We start from the raw sequence: 25,038 nt of genomic DNA, 5'->3' as shown, positions 1-25,038 counted from the left end.
GATAAGGCTTGCATCACCTGAATAATTTTCTGACGTCACTTTTTTTTTGTAAAAAACAACGAGTATTTATATAGTTATAAATTGATATCGCAATCGCCTTTGCAATGAGGCTAGGGTGCTGAGCGTAGCGGCAATCGCGAGCGTCTGCACTGCAAAAGCACTGTGCTGTGCATGCAGCACTGTAATGCTGCACTGCACACGGCATGCGCTGCATGGAGTGGATAGTGGCTCTACTCGGTAATATATGGGTTGCACTAGCAGGAAGTAGCACAACCCCACTCAACCAATTTCCATGGTTGTGTGATAAATATCTACCACGAATAACGGAAACATGACGATTACAGACATGTGGAATCTAACATTGCAAAAATGTTGTTTTTAGATTATTTTTAAAAATGCATAATTGGCTTGAGGTCTCACCCAGGCTCTAACGTAAGATCTCTTCGATGCCCCTCTCTCCTTTAGTCTTCTACGTTTATAGAGATAGAACCAGTACAAAAATAGTCAGCAGCAGCAGCAGCATGCAGAGACAGCAATGTCAGCATAGTCCATCGAGGAGCAGTAGCAATATAACGTGACAAGCAGACTACAATCCCATCACAGAAAGGGTATTACTTTTGGCAAGAAAATGCTAACAGATCTATCACATACTTTAGACCACGAAATGAAAAAAAAAACAACAACAAACTTTTATTCCTATATTCTCCTCAACATACAAGTGTCAAAACACCGAAGCTTCACGTCTTTTTTTATTTCTTCGTTAACTGAGCCATGCATTTAGAGAAAAACATGGCGTTGTTGCTGCGCATGCATTCTACGTATACATAGGTCATACGTCTTAACTTTGAGGCAAGACGACGCATTATACTGTACTCTTATACACATCTACTCAACCCACAGTCCCAGAACTTGACAATATTATATGTTTTAAATACATTAAAACAAAGTTCAACTTGAGTCTTGGGAAAGAGATTAGGAAGTTGTTTCGCTGGTTCCTTGGTCATTTTTGCGTCTTCTACAGTAGTGCCAGTAGGAAGGAGCCAGCAGCAGCGAAGTGGCGACCGACAGTCCACCGAGAAACACAAACGTGATGTCGTAGCCGAACTTCGACGCAATGTACCCTATTGAAATGATGTAAGTATATGGGTACATTTTAAATACATGAGGACGTTTATGCGTGTTCCAAAGAAGTCAAATGAAATTTGTAGTCACTTTTCCCAGGGGAGATGCGTCTCAATTGAATGTACTCGTCACTTGCTTGTCATCTACATCACTCTCTCTCTATTACTTCTACTGTCCTTGTTGAAGTTGTACTGATGATAAGAATTATGAATGAAGATTGCGACAATGACGAAAATGAAGGCAACAAATTAGTGTTTACATTCCTGATTTCCACCATGGATAACGTGGTTATATCTGGTTCTTACGAAGAGCTAATTACTACTCTTCTGTCTGAGTTTCTGGGTGCTCAATTCACAGGGAAGAAGGAAGAGAGAACAATATAGTGCAGTACAATAACTAGAATCTCTAACTCTATTTCATTTCTATACTACTTTATGCTTATTCTTCAATTTTGTGTAACTCGTATACGCACTTTCTTCTCTGGATTGATATTTTGCTTAGCTTACCTGCGGCAAATCCTCCAACGGGTTCGGAGCAGCCGTAGGCAAGGCAGCTTAGCCCGTAGACGGTTGGGAAACGCGAGGGGTGGATGTTGTCCTATATGGAAGGAGTAATAAAAGAGAAAGAAAACAAAGAGGAAGAAAAATACGCAAATCAAAGCTGCTCTCAGGTTTAAGTAAAAAATAAAAGCAAGCTGGTGGCTAAACAGGGTGAGATATGGCTTTATTTCATGGAAACAAAGGACCGATATCCAATATTGGAAACTATAATGTCAAAGAAAGATAGGAGCCTTCTGGCAGCTAGTTTTTGTTACGGGAGATCCTTCCGTGTTCAAAGAAAAAATGAAAAAATAAAACAAAAAACAAAAACACTGATAACCTTTCATCTAAACTAATGGTTACAACATACCTAACAAAGAATTGTGCCCAAATTGCACAATAAGTATCGGACTAAGAGCAACATTCATATCTTAAGAATGAATTAGAACAACCCGACACACTGGGGCTGGAAAATCCATCACATTTTTCAGTTTCGTCAAAAATTCAATCATTTCCACTTGTTTATGAAAAACTTTGAGGAGAGTGTAAGTCGTTTTCACAGTGACAAAGTACGTCCTCGTCAATCTCGTTATCAGATAATGTTGTCATGACTGCCAACAGTCACACACCAAAATTAATGATGTTCCAGAGAGCTTTGAGGGAAGCACACTTGCATGATACACGTATTTCAACAGGCAACAGTTATTTCCTACTCAGGGAGGCTTTTTTATTCTTTGGTCAGAACATACAGAATTAGTTAATATATTAGGGAGCTACCTGCAGAATCAGGAAGCTTGCACCTCTGCAGATACAAAGAAATCAACAACAAAATCTAGATATTCTTTCACCTACACAGGCATCAAAGGAGATTGGTCCGCCATATCTTCAATATGGACGCCTTTAACATAGAAAACGCAAAACTTCAAAAAGCCACTCACCTTCAGCATTATCATTGTAAGAACAGTCTGCATACCGAAAAAGATCCCATTCATGAAAGCTGCTACAGCAAGGACCTCGAAGGAAGCGAGAAGGGGATCCACAAACAAAACCACGCTGTTGAGAAGAGCCAAAATCATGAACAGACCTATTGAGGTCACGAAGCCGCGATGTACCAACGGTCCCTGGCCGAAGCGACCGATGGTGTCGCCACTGCCGGCGAACAGCGAGAGTAGAACGGCACGGGAGAGGTCGATGTCCTTGGCAACCGTGTGGGGGAGGAGGAAGATGTACCAGGCCGTAGATATCATTCCGTACAGAAAGGTGATTAGGAAAATGAAGTTCATGTACGGTTCGTCGCGACATAGTGACAAGTCCAGCGATGACCACAGCCAGCGGAGTGGACGGAGAAAAGTGCAAAACAGTTTACGCCTTGTAGAATCGCTGCGGCTCCCATGAACCACAGAGGGCGCTTCAGTATAGTCATCATTGATAGTAGGACGCTCCTGCGTTTTCCCGTCTCCCTCACTCTCTGTTCCCCTAGGTGGATCATCTTTTTCTTCTTTCGGTTGACGAAATTGAAGACATGCGACATTGGCGACACTGCCTCCGCCCGAGAGATCGTTTACATCTCTTGCAAGGAGAAGATTAGGCCAAGATGCGAAGCGTCTTTGGATGTCGAGGTACTCCACGTTAACTGATCCTACTCCAATGGTTGACGAATGCAGAACATTCTCTTTCCGCAGAGGAGCTTCCAAATAGTTTGCTGTAACCACTTCGCATTTGTCGCCAATCGGTGCGTATAGGGCGGTAGCTGCCCTCCTGAATTTCTGTATAGTTTCTGGATGCCTTAGTAGAGCACATAGCATGACGGTGTTTAGGGCTATACCCCCAAGCAGGAGGATCGCTCCTCTCCAGCCGTAAGCCTCCAGGAGGACCTCCGTTACCAGGGGCAACACCATGCTCAGGGCACTTCCCATGTCACTGATGCCAAATGCCAGAGCGAAGTGTTTGTCGAAGTGTTGGCTGAATGCAACGACACTGAGCATGGAGACAACCGAAAATCCAACACCTGCAGAAGAAATGAACAACGACATGGTAATGACAATAAAACGAGATGTTAGAATAGACGGACGGATGAACGGACGGACGAAAGAACGACCAAAACCCCAAACAAATTACCTCAGGCACCCATCGAAGAGAAGGCATTAAAACGGAAATCACAAGTCAGATACGATTGGCAAAAGCAAGACATACACTGACAACTTCGTGGCATATTTACATTTCTGATGAACAAATCAGGCTCTTCTAAATTTGCCATTACTATTTCCTAATTCTATATCAGCAGATGATTAATACTTGAATTAGGTGTTTTTTTTTTATCTTTGTTTTTTGGTAGAACAGTGGCAACACTAAAGAAGCTACTTAAGAAGCTACCCTGGATAAAGAAGACCTTATTATCATTGTCATTAAAACATGGGTGCTATGACGACTCGAATGAATATTTTACCGATATGAAAATGAGGAACATTTGTATGTCGACTGTTTGCATGCCTACAAGCTAATTTTCAAGGAAACACATGCCCCACCAGGAAATGAAAAATAACTAAAATAAACCAATACAAAAGAATAGAAAATCTATCATAACCGTCATCTTTTAAATCAGATTCAGATCAGCAGATCATTCAACATTTTTTTTTTTTTTAGAAATAGAGCTGAGAGCATCGATGAATTCATATTGCTTTCGAGTATCTTCTATCTTAAAAAGATGTAATGGCATATTCCCAAACCTCAACCATAGAATAGCGTCATGCGTATAACTCCTGTGTATGCGTGTGAGTGTGTGTGTTTGAGTGTGAGTTCGAGTGTGAGTGTGAGTGTGAGTGTGAATGTGAGTGTGAGTGTGTGTTTGTGTGTGTACGTGTGTGTTTGTGCGCGCGCGCACGTAAACACGACGCCAATCTTGAATGGAAATCGGAGGAATTATCATGCTTCAAGTTTCTGTAGTATCAAGTGAAATATTGAGAACGACAGGTGAATTTGCGAGTAATACTCATAGTGAGAATTTTCTTTCTCTGTTTAGAGTTTTGGATTCATATATTGTCCTTGTCCTCTCATTTGACTCTGCATGGTTACTACTCGTACAAAGAGTGGAAGAGAGAAATGATTCTTCATAATTATCTACAGATTTGTATTTTTGCCTGTACTATTCATGATTACCGACGACTAATTTGACCTCTTTCACCTTACTTCTGTGTGTAACAGCCTGCTCAATCTTGAAACTTTCGTTAAATTTACGGAACAGACGGAAGTTACTCTTCCGTCTGGAGTTACAATCGTTTCCGAACCCGGCCACGCTTGGGAAAGAGGAAGCATTCTTTGAGTCAAAGGTGATTTTGTTTTTTTTTTACTCTCACATTGACTTTTGACTCAAACGAGCATTTTATTACTTATGAACTAGTTTAATGGTACTTTGTAATACTTATTTACGATCTTCTTTATCCGGGGTGGCCTCTTCTGTCTTGCCAATATTGCTCTACCATGTGAGAGGACCCTGCCATTATTATTACCTCCCAGGTGCGCATTTATACACCTGGGTTGAGAGGGACACGGTGGGTAAGAACAGATGACTAATACAACTGTAACGGTTTCTACGCTTGTACTCCATGGTCAGATAGATATTTTGTTCGCTTATGACTTCTATATCTTAAAATGTAGTTTATGCATGCAACATCCTTTTTACCCTGAGCATCCATAGATATCTTTCATAGGGGAGTCTTTCCGCTTTATCAGTCTTATGAAAGCGCTTGTCACATTAAATGATTTATCTCGGGTCAGTAGTCTTATAGCGTTCCCAGGTACCCATTTATCTTCGGTCAGTAGTGTGACTCGCGAAAAATAAACTCATACAAGTTTACTCACATCTTTATTGCAAAGATTGCTACATTGTATTGACAGTTACAAAAGCCTTGACCGGGGATTGCTCAGTCTATCAACGACTAATAAGGCCAAAAAAAAAAAAAATGCATATACTTTTGAGCAAAATCAACAGTTCTGCATGTTGGAACTATTTTTCAGTGTAACATTTGGTTACTATAAACTTAATAAAGGCATGTTTGTATGGGTAGATCACAGCACAAGTATACAAATGCAGATAAGTTACATGTAGATAAGCTAACTTTATACCTGGTTGTATTGATATTCAGCTGTTTTAGTACATCTTTGACCAAGCATGCTTAAAAGACGTGCATGGGTGTTTGACAGTGTGGAACACACACATGAGCCCATGTATTCAGCCATAGATGTGGGTTCATTTTGAGCTCAGTGTAAATTGATGGTAGGATCTGGGATAGGGTTTATGCAATGGAAAGAGAAACTTGGTGTAATTCAGATGTGATTGCATGATGTTATCATGAAGATGTTCACGTCATACACTGTAGGGCCTACATATGTATGTGTTCATTCGTGCTGAACTGCAGAGAAGACATTTGGTATAGAATACAGATTTTAATGTGGAGGCTTTGACACATTTAGCGATGGGCCTACATGTCCTTAGAAGAGAGAATGTGAAGTAACCCTAGTCATGAGGATAGCTAGTTGACTGAAGAGTTTCCAGCAGACTGTCACCCAGTTGGCAATTAAGCATGATACAAAGAACATTGAATTTATCAGGTTTAAGTATTCATGGGGTTAAACTGTTTATTGATATTAAAAAAAAACATAAAAACAAATAGAACTAGAAATGTCGCTATGGCGACTGATGCCTCCGCCATAATGCATGATTCTCCCAATAGGCGTATAGTACAATGTCTTCACAATGTGTGATCCATGACAGTTTCACGTAACTGGCAAAATATTGAAATGACAGGTTTGTCAGAAATGTCTTGAACTGGGTTTGCTTTAATTTTCTAAGAGTGCAGGTACACATATTTGGGGAATTGAGAATTTTTACTTGAATTCTGACAGACCGTTTTATAAGTTTATGCATTGAGTAATTTCCAAGGTATGAAGAAAGAGTGTAATGACGGTACAAAATTGATTTTTTTTTTTTTGGGGGGGGGGGGGGCATTGAAACCTGGCCTTTGACCCTTAACCTTTGACCTTTGACCTTCTGGCTGGAAATTTCCAAGAGAATCTCCATTAGGTAATGCATGTAATAAGTTTTGAAACTAATAATGCAAGCATTGCATATACTAGTATATGAGGGAAATAGTAAAATTTTGAGGAGTTGACCTTGACCTTTGACCCCTGACTATTAACCCATGACCCCTAAATTCCCTAGATAATCCCTGCCAGTCAGTACATGCGTATGTACCAAGTTCCACGAAGATACATTAAAACCATTTGCAAGAAAAGTGATATTGCAACATTTTCACCTAATCTTTGACCTTTTGACCTTTGACCTTATGACATGAAACTCTCTCTGGAGAATCTTTACGCAGTAGTACATGTCCACACCAAGTTTCAAGAAAATACCTTTGGGCATTGCATAGATATGGGGGGAATTGCAACATTTGTAGCATTTGACCTTGACCTTTTGACCTTTGACCTCTTGCCAATGTCACTAAAATCATATCAACTAATTGTCCCATCATACATCATCCTCCAACAAAGTTTGGTGAAATTTACTCCATCCAGTCTCGAGTTATCGCGTAAACGGATACAATTTCATGATTTGACCTTGACCTTTGACCTTTGACCTTTTGCCGATTTCACCCAAGATCTAATCAAATAATTGCCTCATCATACTTCATACTTGGACCAAGTTTGGTAAAATTCCAGTGAATATTACTCAAGTTATCGCGTAAACGAAAGCGGACGGACGGACGTACGGACGTACGGACGTACGGACGTACAGACGTACGGACGTACGGACGTACGGACGGACGGACAACCCGAAAACATAATGCCTCCGGCACCACTTCGTGGCGGAGGCATAAAAATCACAAGCAAGGGACTAATGAAATCATTACTCTTTGTTCACAGCTTTGATGGAGTCAATCACACAGTGAACAGGGAGCTATGTAAAGAGCAGCATGTAAGAAACATACGGATTATCAGCAGTAATGAACTATTGAAACTAGTAATTTTTTTTTAGTAGTTAAATGTTAAGTATCATAACAATATGTAACACTTTGATTTACTCACCCCTTATTCTTTTGTAGGTGTAACCAGTGTTTCATATTATGAGGAGTGTATGATCATGGCTCTTCTGTACTCAGCAAGGTGTGCATTCTCATTAACTGCCTTTTCATACTCGTAGTATGCTTTTCTTTTGCACATTTCTCTTTACCATCATTCATTATATGAACATTTCTTCAATATGAAAGCTATATCAAAGAAAAGAGGTACAATGTAGGGGTCCTACATATCTGTGAAAGTGCACTCTGTCTTGTTCTTGGTAAACAGTGTACATTGCATAAGAGCATTCAGCATTATGAAAACAATACAAGTACATGTATCTATTTTTGACAAACCTGTAAAGAGAGAGTGTGTGTTGTGCCTCCATCATGTCTTGTCATTAATCGCCCATCATCTAATATGATGGGGTGGGGGGGGGGGTAGTTGAGGAGCAAGCTTAATATGCAATGCTGTATACGCCAAATATTTAGCAAGTATTTATCAAGACTTTGAGACAATTGTGCAAGTAGTTAAATTCATGATTGTGGGGTGCACAGTACTGAATGTACAAATACAGTGTATATGTATGCAGATGCCTTCTCATGTCAGTGTCAGAGTTGATATTTTTGTGTGTTTATAAATTCATGGATACATGTAGCAGCTGTCTTGGGAAATTCATGAAGATAGATACCTTGCAGAATATTGAGAGTATACAGTAGCTTAATTTTAGTGTGGTATGGTGTATTATGTATAGCATCTAATGCATCATATTCATAATTTACATCTAAATTGAAAAAAAAAATGTCCTTCTAGTGCTTACAGCTACTTAAAAATACTTCTTGTGCAGCTCTAAGTTACCATCCTGACATGTGCCAAAATTTCTTCTGAATTTCCTAAGAACTGCAGATGAATTTAAATCTACATTTTTAAACCTGATTTCACGGTCAAAGTGTGTTGTTTCCATTGCAATAGAATTTCAACTGTACTCTTGAAAAATGTGTCCAGCACAAATTTGCACTGACTTTGCTATGTGTGTGTGTGTGTGTGTGTGTCTGTCTGTCTGTATACATGTGTGTAGTACCTTGTGAGTACCTGGTGAGTTTGGCTGCTGCAGTAACCGTGGCAACACGTGAGGTACAAACACACCCACAGCGTCTTGCATAACTACACCTATAGATCATTGTAGGCCCTACATACTGAGTTTGAAATAAATTACTTAAACACTGGAAATAGTTCACTCCACAATGTTTGGGGGAAATTGTGGTTACCATGGCAAAGCTTTCTCCGACAAACGAACAAACGGACAAAAAAAATAATGTCTTGCATATTTACACCTCAATGTCATCATGTACACCATGTTTAAGTTCAATTGCCTCAAAATTGTGGAAGTAGTTCACTCCACAAGATTTTTCACGAAAATATGTCGTTACCATGGCAACGCCTTGTAGGATACAAACACATACACCTATAGATCATTATACATACCAAATTTGAAATAAATTGCTCAAATACTGTTGAAGTACTCTCCACAAAGTTTTTGGAAAATTGTGGTTACCATGGCAACGCTTACTCCGACAAAACAAAAAACATGTCTTGCATATCTTCATCTCAATGTCATCATGTAACCAGTTTCATCGAAATTGCTTCGAAACTGTCGAAGGAGTTCACGACGCAAGATTTGCAACGGACCGTCCGACCTACCACAATCACACATTTCATTAAAATGTCATTTGTACGGAACATTTTCTTCTTTTTTTTTTACAAGAAATAAACAAATTTGGGAATTTGTCCCCAAGCATTTATATAAGCAGCCGCAATTATGAAATTTGCAATCTATTGCAAAATTTGCAACTTTTATCCCTGAGTCTATTGCAAAGTTGCAATTGATTAGCAAGAAGCATCTTTTCGATCAGTGTTTTAGAACGAACACTTGCTGTCGGGCGAAAGCTCGGTGGTCTATAAGAGAATAACGCCTGTCCGGTGATCAGGAGGTCATATGTTCGCGGATCCTGGTCGAGTATGTGCGCCCATGATTTTTATCATGGCTACTACTAAAAACACTGATCAATTCAGGGCTTATTTACGTCGATGTAGGGCAATTTGTCAATCAGTTGCAATGAAAACATCTCGACGGAAGAATTTCATGACTTTAAAAGAACCTCTAGGAAGAGGTAATTTGTGTGTTCGGATTAACGAACCTTCGGAATAACGAACAGCACCCGATTTGGTACGCATGCCCCTGAAAGATGAATTTCTGGCCAGCACGCTCCCCAAAGAGTTGGAAAGGTGGATTTTGCAAGTGCAGGAATTGTAATGAATCTAGTTACTGGAGTATCAATAATTTGCCAGTTTACAGAGTTAGTGCATGTCTACAATGACCCTGCACCACAGACTTGTAAACATGAAAAGGTGTTTTCTTTTTTTCTTTTTCTTTTTTTTTGCTGAAGGATTCATGTGCCATCTTTCTAATCACCATAAAGAGGATCTGCTTTGTCAAACAATGTTGATGAATCAATTTCACATGTACGTTCCATCAGGTATTCAACCTAGCATAGCTTCACATTTTTGGTGGAGCATGCCTGAGGATTCTCTCCATTTTGAAGTTGATAAGTAAATGGCATTATTCTCAAATGACCTTTACACATTCGCAAACTTCCGTAAAGCTGTAAAATGCTTAGAGATGATTTAGGTGCTGTACAACGTAAATGAAATGAAAACATTATTATAAGATATTGTATGTTGATACCTATGCACGTTAAGAATAGTATTGTGGATGTTGCCCCCGAAACTAGGGGAGCTCTTCCTCTACCCCCCCCCCCCCATACAATAGCTTTCTTGATACTAAAAACTTTCATCGGCTGGGGATGATGAATAATCAAATGACTGAGCTTCAACCAACCTTGAATTGAAGATGGCAAGCTTTCGTCCTCTCCTGAGGACTTTCTCAAGCCTTATGCAGTGGAATGTTGTCTTGCTGCCGTTGCCTGTCTTTATTAATCACTGGACCATAGATTGGTGAAAGGGTATAGCCCGAGTCTCTGTTGAGAGCTGGATTGACCCTTCTGATCCAAAGTGCTTCCTTTATTTTTCTTTTCAACCAGTTGCTTTCAAAGTCAATGATACGCGCCTCATCCCATTCTATGTTGTGTCCTGTGTTGTAAGAGTGCTCAGCTATCGCCGAGTGTGATGGATTGTTTAGTCTCAGTGCCATTTTGTGTTCCTTGAGTCTCTCGTTCAAGGTTCTGCTGGTTTCCCCGATGTAACAATCATGGCAATCAGCTCAAGTGATCTTATATACAATGCCTGACCTTATTTGCCTTGGGACTTTGACTTTAGCATGGACTAGTCTACTTCTCAGGGTATTAGAGCTCTTGAATGCAATATCAACGTCCTTGTTGTGGAATGCTCTTTTCAGACGGGAGGATATGGTGTTTACGAAGGGGAGGACTACCCTATTGCTAGTCTCCTTTCTTTCCTTTGTGGGTGACCTAGTTCTTGTTTTGTCCTTGGCTTTTTGTCTCATCCAAGCTGGGTATCCACATGCTGCAAGGGCCTTGTCAATACTTGGTGGAATTCACTCTGTAGTGCATCATTGTCAGAGGTTACATTTCGAGCTCTCAAATACAAAGATCTAGCAACTCCCTCCTTTGTGTTAAGTGGATGATCCGAATCGAAGTTCAAATAGGAGTCAGTGTGGGTTGGTTTCCTGTACACAGTGATAAGAACTGAAAGGTCGTGGTTGACAGAGACCTTTGTGTCATTTAATTCAAGGTTGGTTGAAGCTCAGTCATTTAATTAATAGCTTTCTTTTCAATTGTGGGGATATCAATAGTATTCTTGAATGGATTCTTTTATTCAGACAGGCACAATAGCTGTATAATCCAAGCCAATCTAATTTATAACTAAATTTCAGGAAAATGAACTCCAGCCTCCTGTCCTACATTTGGACATTTTCACGCTTAGTTGTGTATTATTCCTTATTTCATCTTTATAATGTCATCTCCGTAAGTTTGAAAGGAAATACTACCTTCATATGAAGTTTTTCTTATTCAAGTCCTTGATTTGTTGAATTACAAACCACTAGAGGGCAGCAGGGGGGGGGGGAATGATCGGCGATAGTCACCATCACCACAATTACAAGCTCATAACCGGACCGGCGCAGCCCTTGGGGGGGGGGGGGGGGGGGGGGGGGGGGGGGGAAGCTTAACCCCCCCTCCCACACACACACACACACACACTTTATGTACAGGCATCAATGTCCCACTCTTTTCCATGCAAAGTGGGAGGGAAGTGGCAGCAAAAATATGAAGACTTTTTGTTCTTGTTTTTGTTTGTTTGTTTGTTTGTCTGTTTGTTTTTGGTTGTCAGCCGACTTCGGCGGAAAATCAGACCTTAAAAGTATGAAGACTTTTTTGTTGTTGTGTCTCTTGTCTTGTGTTGTTCTTTCTTCTTGACTGACAGGCGATTTTGACACCCCCCCCCCTTTCAAAAACGTAGCGCAGCCCTGAATAATGCCCAAATAAATTCAATAAAATGCTAATATGGATATCCATTTCTTTGTATGTAATAACGCAGTGGATATTTTCCTGTAGCTATTGATTGTATTCTTCAATTTTTTTGATTTAAGTCAACAAAGCAATCATCCCAGTGGCATCGTTCCGTTTTAATGATGGGGGGTGGGGGAGGGACTTTGAGTTTGAATATCTGTGCGAGGGAGCGGAGCGGCCTAGCGGTTGGAGGGTGTGGGAGGGGGGTATCCCCCTCCCACACGAGGAAAATTTGGCATTTTCAGACCTGAAATTCAGCGATCTGGTGCACACTTTTGGTGAGATTTGGGATTTTTTTCCTATCATAAAACAAGTAAGAAAAAGAAATATTCATAGATAATTGAATGACTACATGGTGGTGTTTCAGCTCTTGGTCAGCCTGTGCGACATCACTCTGAAGGCCTACTAAATAGTGGGGCCTATCACCGGCGTAGCCAGGATTTGATCTTAGGGGGAGCGGTTAGATGCGAGGGAGCGATGCGAGCAAGGGGGGAGGGTGTTGGAGGGGGGTTTCCCCCTCCCACAGTGAGAACTTTTTGCATAGTTGTAAATGGTGCAATTTGATGCATTTTTTGCGTGTTTTATCGACTTGAAACAGTCCAACATGTTTAAGGTAGCAGTACATTTTATGTATTATTATTGAACAATATTTTGCCTATAAAATGGTATTATTTAGATAAATCATGAACGCGATCATGAATTTTGACATTGTACAGTTCCAAAACGGCTGTTTGTAGCTATATTTTTTCGCTTAGGAAATTAAGGGGGTGGGGCGCACCGGGCGCAACTGCTGGCAATTACTGGCAGCAACATCAGGAGAATGACATAACGATTAAATGCGAGCGAGCGAAGCGAGCGAGCTTGAAAATTTTGACATTTTACGGTCCAAAAACTGCCGTTTGTAGCTTTTTTTTCGCTTTGAAAACTAAGGGGGGGGGGCGCACCGGGCACAACTGCTGGCAATTACTGGCAGCAACATCGGGAGAATGGCATGACGATTAAACAATGTTAAATACGAGCGAGCGAAGCAAGCGAGCTTGAAAATTTTGATATTGTACAGTCCAAAAACGGCTGTTTGTAGCTATATTTTTTTTTGCCCTGGAAATTGAGGGGGTGGGGGAGCACCGGGCGCAACTGCTAACAATTACTGGCAGGAACATCAGGAGAATGACATAACGATTAGATGCGAGCGAGCGAGCTTGAAATTGTAGACATTTTACTGTCCAAAAACTGCCGTTTGTAGCTATATTTTTCGCTTTGAAAATTAAGGGGGGGGGGGGGAGGCGCACCGGGCGCAATTGCTGGCAATTACCCGGCAGCAACATCAGGAGAATGGCATGACGGTTAAATGCGAGCGAGCGAAGCAAGCGAGCTTGAAAATTTGGACATTATACAGTCAAAAAACGGCCATTTGTAGCTATATTTTTTCGCTTATAGGAAATTAAGGGGGTGGGGGCGCCGGGCGCAACTGCTGGCAATTACTGGCAGCAACATCAGGAGAATGATATAACGATTAAATGCGAGCGAGCGGAGCGAGCTAGCTTGAAAATGTTGACATTTTACAGTCCAAAACTGCTGTTTGTAGCTACATTTTTTAGCTTTGAAAATTAAGGGGGGCGCACCGGGCGCAACTGCTGGCAATTACCCGGCAGCAACATCAGGAGAATGGCATGACGATTAAATGCGAGCGAGCGAAGCAAGCGAGCTTGAAAATTTGGACATTGTACAGTCCAAAAACGGCCGTTTGTAGCTACATTTTTTCGCTTGGGAAATTAAGGGGGTGGGGCGCACTGGGCGCAACTGCTGGCAATTACTGGCAGCAACATCAGGAGAGCCGCGAGCTAGCTTGAAAATTTTACAGTCCTAAAACTGCCGTTTGTAGCTACATTTTTTCGCTTTGGAAATTAAGGGGGAGCCAGGTGTGCTCCCCCCCCCCCCCGGATCTGCCACTGGTAGTCAAGGGTGTCGGTTTATGTTCATGATTGGGGGAGTTATGACCAGCGAGGTGGCGTCGAAGTGGCCAAGCGGGGGAAGGATGTCCAAAATCTGCATGCACTTTAGAGCATCCCCTTATTGTTTGTGTTTGTGTGTGTGTGTGTGTTTTATATGCATGAAAAAGTTAGGAAATAGCCCAGCAGGTCAAGTCTTATCACTGACAATGGAAGACATTTTAATATAGACAAGTATGTAAAGTAACACTGCAAAATCAATGATCTAGCTTTGATTGTTTGATGTAACGAAGCGTAAGGTACAAAGGTGTACATTCTACATTACATTGCGCAACATTACAATTGCAGCGACTCTTTTTTGCCGTTCGGATGTTCTGAGTACACTGCGCACATCCTGTTTATATTCCGAATGCCAACTAGGAATCACGCTGAAATACAATCTTTTGTCGGCTCCGGGTTCTTTGAACAATGTTTCACAGTATATACCTCTTTAATTATGGTTAAAAGAAATCTCAGAAAAATATCTTATTTCTTGATCACCCTTTCATGTCGATTTGAAAAGCAGTTTACTAAACCCTTGAATTACCATTTTGGTAAGTCTTCTTATTTTTTTACCAGCGGATGGGGGTGGGGGGGGGGGGCACACGCCCTTGCATACGAGGGTGCTTTTGCATTTTTAGAATTCAGATGAAAATATCTCGTAAACACATTTATGATGTAATTTGGGGAAATTTCAATCCCAGAAGTGTATACTATTTTTAGGGGGGGGGGGGGGGGGACTCTCCGTTAATTGAAAGTATCTAGATATCTCCTCCCACCCTAGGAACATTTGCATTTCTTTAAACTGAAGAAACAGACCTGGTGCACACTTTAGATGAAACATTTTGAAATCTGTCAATCTAAAGTGTATTAAGTAGAAATGACTGAACGGGGAGGGTATGGGAGGGGTTAGGCCTATCCCCCTCTTACGCGAGGGAGATTTTGTATTTTCAGAAGTGAAATTCAGCCATCTTTGGGTGAAATATTTAGACAGTTTTCTATCAAAAAAGTAAAAACATTTCCACATCTCGGGAGTTACGAGGAGGAGTAAAATTATATGTTTGTCCCCAATGCTTTTATGGGGGAACCATCCCCCTCCCCCTCCATCGACGCCTCTGCATATGAGGGAACTTTTGTAAGTGAAAGATCTGCTGCACGCTCTTTAATGAAATATAAGGAAATACGTCAATCTCAAAAGTGTACAAAGTCTATCGAAAGGGACCCAGTAGCGGAGCTTTTGCATATTTATGATTGCAATTCAGCGATCCGGTGCATAAATCTGGCGGTAGTTGTACCATTTTCCATAAAGAAAGTTCGAGATTTGTCCTCATCTCGGGAATTGCTTGGGGGACAAATAATTTGTCTGCCCCCAACATTTCCATAGGGGCGGGGCAAATGGCCCTTTGCCCCCCCCCCCCCCCCCCCCCCCTAGATTCGACACCCCTGATCATCCTGGGTATGCCCATAGATGTATCAGAGTCATCATCGTTTCAGGAATGATTCAGGAAATGGAGGGGGGGGGGGGTTCATGGCGGTATAGTTTTTGTTATTGTTTGTTTGATTTCGTACATAATTTGCAGATGGTCCCGAGTTGCTCGCTTCATAGCATGTTTACATGTAAGCCTATGCTATTTGACGTTGTCAACGTCTGGACCATACCATATGTCGATATTACTTTCGCGAGCGAGCGAAGCGAGCGAGCGCTTGAGAAAATGATGTATACATTATCCTACAAGATAGAATACTGTTCAGCTCTTTTACCTGTCTGAAGGCGGGCGTACCGTCATGCAATATGCCGAAATTGATACAATCACATTTCTGCTTCCTCCATTTTTTCTCAAATTTCGGGGGGGGGGGGGGGGTGATTACACAGGCCATCCCCCCTCCTCCATTTCAGGGGGGGGGGGGGTTATATCCCCCCCCCCATCCCCCCGGGATTTACGCCCATGTATGAGATTATGCGTAAGTCGAGGGAACGACTTATAAGTCGTGGGAACGACTTACGTAAGTCGAGGGAACGACTTATAAGTCGTGGGAACGACTTACGTAAGTCGAGGGAACGACATAGTAAGTCGAGGGAACGACTTATAAGTCGTGGGAACGACTTACGTAAGTCGAGGGAACGACTTATAAGTCGTGGGAACGACTTACGTAAGTCGAGGGAACGACATAGTAAGTCGAGGGAACGACTTATAAGTCGTGGGAACGACTTACGTAAGTCGAGGGAACGACTTACGAAAAATATTTCTTGCCATATCCCCTTATAGGGGCTCCGTAGATATCCCCAGACAGAGCCGTTTCCACTTCCGGGTTTTTGCGATCGCGATCGCAATCAACAAGATATTTGATATCGATAGCAAAAAAAAATTCTAAAGAAACATGGGGTCGGCGGAATTTTTAGGGTCGGGCGGGTTACGCCAATGCAACAATTTTTTTTTTTTTTTTTTGGGGGGGGGGGGGGCTAAGGGCCAAGCGGATTTCAGGTTTTGAAGTGTGTTTGTCGTTGGAACTGACTGGAAACTAGATCCCCGGGAAAAGAGGTACAGTGTATCTGTGAATTTGAACATTACATTAGAAAGCCGGCTGATGCAAGGACATAGTGTTTACTGTGGACTCACCTGCGATCAACAAGGCAATGGTGAAACCAGCGAACGACGACGATACAGACGCGGTAGAGAGACCGACGCCCATGACAAAACTTCCACACAGCATGATCGGCCGGGAGAGGGACTTCTTCTTCGCCAGGGGTGCAATGAAGGGAGCTGTTACGTAACAGAGAATGCAGAGTATAAGGATTTCATGATGAAAATGTGACAAGAATATAAAAAGCAAAGCGGTGCAAAAGTTAGATAGGAACTCGGGATATAAAAATACACACCAAAAAAAAAGTGAATAAATGAAAAAAGGCAGTGTCGGCTTAGAATCTTTCGTGTTTCCTCTAATCAGACACATTACCACTGTTTCACACTCTCCTCTGACAGAAGGTACACCAAATGCTGCACCGAAATATGCTCAAACCGAACCCTTTGCATATGGGGAATATTTCTTACCTTCTCAAGGAAATAACTTGATACATTCCTTCCAGGTGATAATATTTACGATATCACAAACTTGGTATATGGTGGGTATATTTACGGCATATTATTCGCATCAAGCACGTTTTTCATGACTGGTTGTTCATTTCAGTTCTACAATCTGCCATGTTGAGACAATCTTCCAAAGGCCATCATCAAGGAACTCATTAGAACTATTTATTCTAGTATATATTTATATACTAGAATGCCATTTATTTAATGATATAGCATTTATATAACGATATGCCTATATACCAAGTGCGTAGGCGATGCCATGGTAGAGTCCTATGCTGAGTCCGATCATGCCCGGATCTTTGTCTAGCTGTAGAGTGATGTCGTCGACGAGCACGCCGAAGCTTTTGATGACGCCCATCTCGATCAGGCTGAGAAAGAAGAAGGCGACGATGACCACCCACGCACGCCCTCCCAATTTGGTGATCGACGCTGTTGCGCGCTCGGGCGCGTGCTCCGTCCCGTTCGCCATGACAGAAGTCTCGGACGACCGGCTCGAAGTTTGGATCCCTCTCAAAGGTGGGCGTTTCTAGGAAGACTTATCTGAAAGTGAATGTGGTAGGCATCTGACATAATCGAAGAAGACAAACAAACAAACAGAGAAACAAACGGTCTTTAAACAAGTGTGGGAGCGAACATGCATCTAGAAAGTAACGAAAGATTATCAGAAGCTACTCATGAAATCTAGCACGGCCTCTTCCGGCGACTTCGAAATTATGCACATTGTATCCACATTTATGCCAATAATAATTTGTCTTAAATTTGGGAGAAGGCATCCCGATGTTTTCGAAACTTGTACAATTCTATAGTAGCACTTATGCGTTTTCATGAGAGACATTTTGTCTCTCGTGAAAACTGACTGGCCTGTTTTCCAACTTATTAACATTTTGTGCACACAAAACAACATCAACGTTATGCTTGCTTTCTTTTTTTTCTGGCAAAAAAAAAACAAAACAAATTGTCAGCTCGATTACGATAAACAACAGCCGATCAAGGCGGGTAGTCGTAACAGATTTTATGACGTCATTGCTTGACTTAATGATATTCAAAGGGCAGGTTTCAAATTTGTTATCTCTAACAACCTTTGGAACTCGTAAATCTCCTGAATTTATTCGGAGGAACCTTTGAAGCCACTCGAAAAAAAGATAAAACACAAGAATGAACAAAGAGAAAAATGTAATCTTCCGTTATCAGAGCATCAACATTCAATAATCTCACAGCATTTTCAAATATGCTGGGGATATGCAAGCCCTTTGCCACATCTTATACGTACATAATTATAACTATAGTCCCCTGTTTCGGTAAACGACAAGTTATATAGTCAATATCTAAACTCAATGTGATTTAACTAATTAACTCTCGTTGAGTTGTTCAAATTCATGAAATTCTTCCGTCAAGTTGTTTTTATTGCAACTGATTAACAAATTGCCTTACATCGACTAAGATAAGCACTGAATTGATCAGTGTCTAAGTGGTAGCCATGATGAAAGAAAAATTATGGGCATACATTGTACATAGTCATGAAGTACTCGAACCTACGACATCCTGATCTTCGGACAGCTGGCGTCTTACCCACTTCTTGACTTGTACACAAAACAATATCATTTTAGAGCTAATCTGACACTATCAATCTCTTCCATACACCTGGTCCCTACGAAGTCACTCAAGGTAATCTTGGAGGTATGTAGTATTTTGTACTTTGAAATTTAATTTATCCACACTATTAACCAGCGGTAAGATTTTTATTAGAGGAGTCGGGGTGTCGTAAATGCGATAATCTGCGATAAAAACCGTCGAGTGACAATAACTATTCGAACGTGTCTTCAAGCCTCAAGAAAAAAAAATAAAAATGTAATCGTTTACTGTCTTAAGACAATACGTTTATCGTTACTTCATTCCCTTTAGCTTATTTGTCAATTTGCAAAAATTGTTACCACAGATGTTATTCTTTCAGCATGTTTTTGGAAACATTTCAAGGGGAAAAATCCCACAAATATCTCATACTTGTACCGCGTGAAATTTTGATGAAACTGTCATCAATCTGTTAGTTTCATCTATAGCTGTTTATCAAAATAAACGAGTATTAAAATGAGGTGAGCATGAGCTTTAATTGTTGAGAATATTATCTGCCTCAGCGAGACAGATAGTTCGCCTTTTTTTTCAGAGGACAACTTTGGCTGTTAGCATGTACACGAGTGACAAGAGGGAGTAAAAAAGAACTCGAGATGTCTAGCTCATAACAATTATATCTATAGTCCATATAGCTCACCACTGACAGTAGGTAGAATATTGATCTTAGTCATTAAATGTGCAGTTTAATGTTTCCAGGTTAGCATGCCTGTACAGTGACGGGGCATTAAACTGCACATTACTTGAATATGAGACAGTTCTGAAGCAAATAATTTTCACACAACAATATATACATAATGTACTTTTACATGAATCCCACAAGGATTGGAACAATCATCCTCTGCATTCCAACTGATTTCCACTGATCAGTTACTAGCAATCCCCTTTAAATATCTTCATTCGACACCCTCTAGAGTTACCAAGATCCAAAATATAATGCCCCATTTATTATTTATTCTCATTTTTAGCCTTCGTCGTTAGCTTTTTTTCTCATTTTGTCATAGCAGCAAAAATCAAAGGTTTTGTCTCCCAAATTAGCTGGGATGTAATTCATATTATTTAGACTGCTTGTTGTCGAATGTTTATGATTATGTGAATTACATTTCTTTGTAAAAAAAAAAGAAGAAAGGATTAATAGCACTTTTCGTGTATAGCGACCCAATCTACTTGTTTTTCCGTTGGCCGCGGAAACCTTTTCTTTTAAGGCATATTTCTGTTTTTGGGCCCTGGCCAGACCAAAGTGTGTTAGTTCTCCAGCTGACGAGGATTGGCCATTGCACTATAACACTAACTTTCGGTCTTATGCAGATCTGGATACCCTCGACTGATCGCGAAGATAAGGCTCTGTTATTCTGAGATACAAAAGTCACGGGCTATTGGACCGTTACATAATCGGTTAATCTCGTAATACAGGTAGAATCATGCGTTATACCCTTTTGAGTCTCTCGACATTACACTATTTATATTCCGATGACTGCCCAGTCCTGTACGCAGGCCTATACTACTCAGAGAATGAGCGCCAAGATATACTAGCTGTTATCATAGCAATTAGCTGCCTGTCTCATCAAGTGCATTGATCACATATTGGAACACGCATGGGACACATGTATATCCATGCATGCATAATGTATCAAGCTTTGGTGTGCAAGCACTGAAACTATGGAGAGTATAAAAAAAAGAAGACCATCAATACTATACAGAAATGCTGCATACATGTTACTTGCCCTAATTAACGTCACCGCCATAAATACGGTCTCTATGAAGCACGCCATGGGTGAACATGCATTTCACAAAGCAGAATTCCACCACGCGATCACAATATAAGAGCTTGGCTGTAATCAGCTTGCTTGCAAGTGAGCGCTTGTAAGTGTCCATTTGTATGTGCACGTCTTTGGTTGCCGGTTTCCTGCTATTGTGGGAACAAGTAACTATTGATGTGATGATAAGATCAAAACAATGCTAAATACCTTACAATAAATGAATTCGAGTGTGCATACATATTTCCATTACCTTATGCCCAGAGTTGTATTCGTATGGATACATCAACAAGAAACATGTTGTTTATATACAATGTATGTAACCTGGTAAAGATTGGTAAAATTGGTAAAATACGTAAATTATTGGATCAGTCTTCCACTGAACGTCTCATTCACGCATTTGTTTCCTCTCATCTTGACTACTGCAATTCCCTTCTTGTTGGTCTCCCTGCTTCAAGTACTGCACCACTTCAAAGAATTCAAAATACAGCTGCTAGGCTTGTGACCCTTACAAAAAGATCTGACCACATTACTCCAGTTCTCCAATCCCTCCACTGGCTCCCCATCCATCAACGTATCACTTTTAAAATCCTCCTTATTGTTTACAAGATATGCAATAATCTTGCCCCATCTTATCTTAAAGGGAAGCAGTCCTGAGATTTTCACTGTACTGATAATTAAGAAGAGCAAAAAATATAACCTTTCACCAATTCATACGCGTGGACATCCAAAATTGTCTCCGTATACGCGATTTTTAAAAAATAATTCCTGTAAGCGATCGTGTAAGAGCCTGCCAAAAGGTGCAACGTCATTGATGCCCTACTCTCAAGTTGACAGCCGTGCCTCAGAAAACCAATTTAAGTGTTCAAAATGATCATATCTGATTTTTTCATAAAATGTGACAATATGTGGTTTTATTATCTCAAACAAAATATTTCAAGCTTATTTATATATACAATCAATATAAAAATAAATAGTAAACATGTATTTATAAATAACTAGGGATGACGAGCAGAACACCGCTGGAAAGAGTTGTGCATCGATGCTGACGTATGACTCTCCGCCAAGACTTGCTCATTTGCAGAGTCACACTTTTTTAACCGAAATGTACGAGCTTATTTGGTGATTTGAAAGTTTGTTTTTGATGAAAGTAGTTCATTGGAGGTACCAACAACATATTTTTTTTTTAATTTCGTGAGGACTGCGTCCCTTTAAAGATTTAATTTCCTTCCACTCCTCCACTTCAACCCGTTTTCTCCGTTCTTCCTCCACTCTCCAATTATCACGTGGTCCCCGCACCTGTACCCGTTATGGCGATAGGGCCTTTTCTGTTATTTCCCCACTTCTTTGGAATAAACTCCCTTTTTATATTCGTAACGCTGAAAATGTTGATAGGTTTAAGTCATTGTTGAAAACTCATCTGTTTACACAACTTTAATTCTGCTGTTGTTGTTGTTGCTGTCGTTATCATAATATGTACATAATGTTGTATTCTATTTTTACGTTATATATATATATATATATATTATTTTCCCCCGGATTGATGCGCTTAGAAACATCAGTATTAAGCGATATATAAATGTGATTCATTATCATTATCATTATCATTAACCTTTGCCACGGAAAGAAGATGATATGCCGCGGTGCATTCACCAGAAAATGTACCAACGATCTGGCACATGTTCAAGCTCACGAAACGAAAAAGAACTAAAGAAAAAGAAAAAGAAAGTCTCTAGGCACTGACATTCGAGCAGCGAGTCGAGTAGGCTCCGTTCAGGGCATACTTCATAATTCGCAGTATATCCGATAACAAAGACGTGAGTCCATCACTGTCCATCACTATTGTGTATTACCAGGGAGGTGAGGTCACCTCCCTGGTATTACGCATCCTTCGCCTCGGTAAAAACACGTACATTCATGGACATTCAAGTATAGAACGCACGGCCTAGAGCATGCTCACGTCATCTTTTTGTGATACGGAAAAAGGAAGAATCTAAAGCAAAATCACATATCTTAGCTTTTTTGTATCCTTAAGTGTACTTACGATGTCTGAATAATTGGCGTGTTGCTATCCTCGCTCGTTCTCGTGTTCTGACGAGTGCTGCCGAAATGCTCAATGGACATAAGATAGATTAAGACGGTCATAGCTTCATGGACTTTCCACTATTATGTTTGCACAGTGTGTGAGCGAATACGACCAGACGACCATTGTTTACTTGTGCTCCCTGGTGATCTTCGAACTGAGTCAATACATACTTTATAACCATAGATTTCTCCGCACAGGGCGCTATATTTATGAGCGGCTTCGTGTGACCATGAAGTAGTTTTCAATCAGTCCGCAGCGCGGGCTAAACAGTCAGTCCGTAGCGCGTGCGATAATGAGGCACGAACAAATAGGTTCTATAATCTCTGCGCGCGCTCGCATGTAGACGCGGGGCACGTATTTTTTATTTACACGCAAGCCTGTGGCTTTTCGCAATCTAATTCAGTGAAACCGCTCGGGATGCGTCTATGCTTACTCCACGAGGGTTGTTTGTTGCGAAGAGTTCTGTGAGTACTGTACCCTCCGTTCGCGAAGATTCGATTCGTACACGTTCATCAGTGAGTGTGTGTACGCGCTGTGAAAGTTTTGCTCGCCGTGGTAGACCTGCATCCAATTAGTACATGCATGTATGTAAACGAGTGAGAGTGCGAAAAAGAAAACAATACAAAACAAAAAAATCTGACCTGGAGGAAAGGGGGAGAGAGAGAATCATACGGAAGGAGATTTAAAAAAAAAAGCAATGAATATTCTGTGATATCTCATCAAACCCGCACAAAAGTGATCAATATTATTGCGGGTACATTCCATGGAAGACCACTATACTTTATTGGTGTATGATGGGGGTGTATAATGGGCTACACTGACCAAATATTATACAGATAATGTGTTTAACAGCATTCAAGGTTACAGGATCTATACGTACGGTATTTATAGATCCTGTAACCTTGAATGCTGTTAAACACATTATTATACACTCATTCCCGGTTAAGAACGCTACTTATGTGCTCTTTTTGTGTGTACCTATGTTCCGCTTATTCATACATACACTCCTTGATTTAATTACTATTATGATTTCATTAACTGCCGTTATTGTTTATATGGCTGCCTGCTTTGACATACGCGAGGAGTTTCACATGTGTGTTTGTGCGCACGCATCCGTATCCACTGTGTGTGTGCAGATGTTTAGTCATTTATACGTACACTGTATTTGTAAATGCTTATATTTTGTATGCTTGTTTGTGATTGTATATCTGCAAGTTGTATTATGCAAGATTTATGCATATATACACTCCCACCTGTGTAATTATTCCCTGCCGTCACATTATTATACACTCATTCCCGGTTAAGAACGCTACTTATGTGCTCTTTTTGTATGTACCTATGTTCCGCTTATTCATACATACACTCCTTGATCTAATTACTATTATGATTTCATTAATTGCCGTTATTGTTTATATGGTTGCCTGCTTTGACATACGCGAGGAGTTTCACATTTGTGTTTGTGCGCACACATCCGTATCCATTGTGTGTGTGCAGATGTTTAGTCATACGTATTTGTAAATGCTTATATTTTGTATGCTTGTTTGTGATTGTATATCTGCAAATTATATTATGCAAGATTGATACATTATACACTCCCACCTGTGTAATTATTCCCTGCCGTCTCTGCCTCTTTCACTGTAGTTATCAGTTCCGCTATTGTTTTGATCATCACTATTATTTTCTATTTGTGTTATGATATCCATGTTTTGTATTTTGTCCCCAGTCTTAACAAAGGGCAGGAAGCCCGAAAGCTTGAGTAAAATCACTTGTGAAGATTAAGCAACGTCTACCGCCTCCTTATTCTCGTTTACATACACACTCCAAAAAGATGCGACGACCCAGGGGTTCATCATTAGCTGAAGACACACGACTCACACTATATATATATATATATATATATATATATATATATATATATTATATATATGTATATATAATATATATATACAGGTTGGAGTGTTTTTTTAAAGGGATGGTAGGGGCGCTGAGCATGCTCCCAAAGAATTACATTTAGATGGTCATTTTTCGTGCCTTTGTAGGCCTACACGTTTGCGTTTACTGATATGTGGGGGGGGGGGGGACTGAAGGTGAAGCGAATCCTGCCCCCCCCCCCCCGATATTGAAACGCATATCGACACAATAGGCCTACACATGACGAGTACTAGTAATCTAACAGAATGTAAGTATAATATAACACTTTTTCCATCTCCGTTGATTGATGATTAAA

The 25,038-nt window shown here is 40.6% G+C and overlaps 1 protein-coding gene across 1 annotated transcript; it reads right to left on the bottom strand.

Annotated features, from left to right (window-relative positions):
• Positions 1-337: 337 nt before the first annotated feature.
• Positions 338-23,046, bottom strand: LOC139718485 (monocarboxylate transporter 7-like). Its single transcript, XM_071629959.1, has 6 exons — positions 22,770-23,046; positions 17,583-17,882; positions 16,872-17,015; positions 2,600-3,669; positions 1,629-1,719; positions 338-1,121 (listed from the first exon to the last, which is right to left on the bottom strand). The coding sequence occupies exons 2-6, from the start codon at positions 17,809-17,811 to the stop codon at positions 973-975; spliced, it is 1,683 nt and encodes a 560-aa protein (XP_071486060.1). The 5' UTR covers positions 17,812-17,882; positions 22,770-23,046; the 3' UTR covers positions 338-972.
• Between the last annotated feature and the right edge of the window lie 1,992 nt (positions 23,047-25,038).

Source organism: Diadema antillarum, unplaced genomic scaffold (assembly GCF_040938485.1).
Source record: "Diadema antillarum isolate AM-2024a unplaced genomic scaffold, OU_Dant_1.0 scf00000095, whole genome shotgun sequence".
NCBI classification, from domain to species: Eukaryota; Metazoa; Echinodermata; class Echinoidea; order Diadematoida; family Diadematidae; genus Diadema; species Diadema antillarum.
Note: the sequence above shows the minus strand (reverse complement) of the source record. Positions and strands in the feature narration are given on the sequence as shown.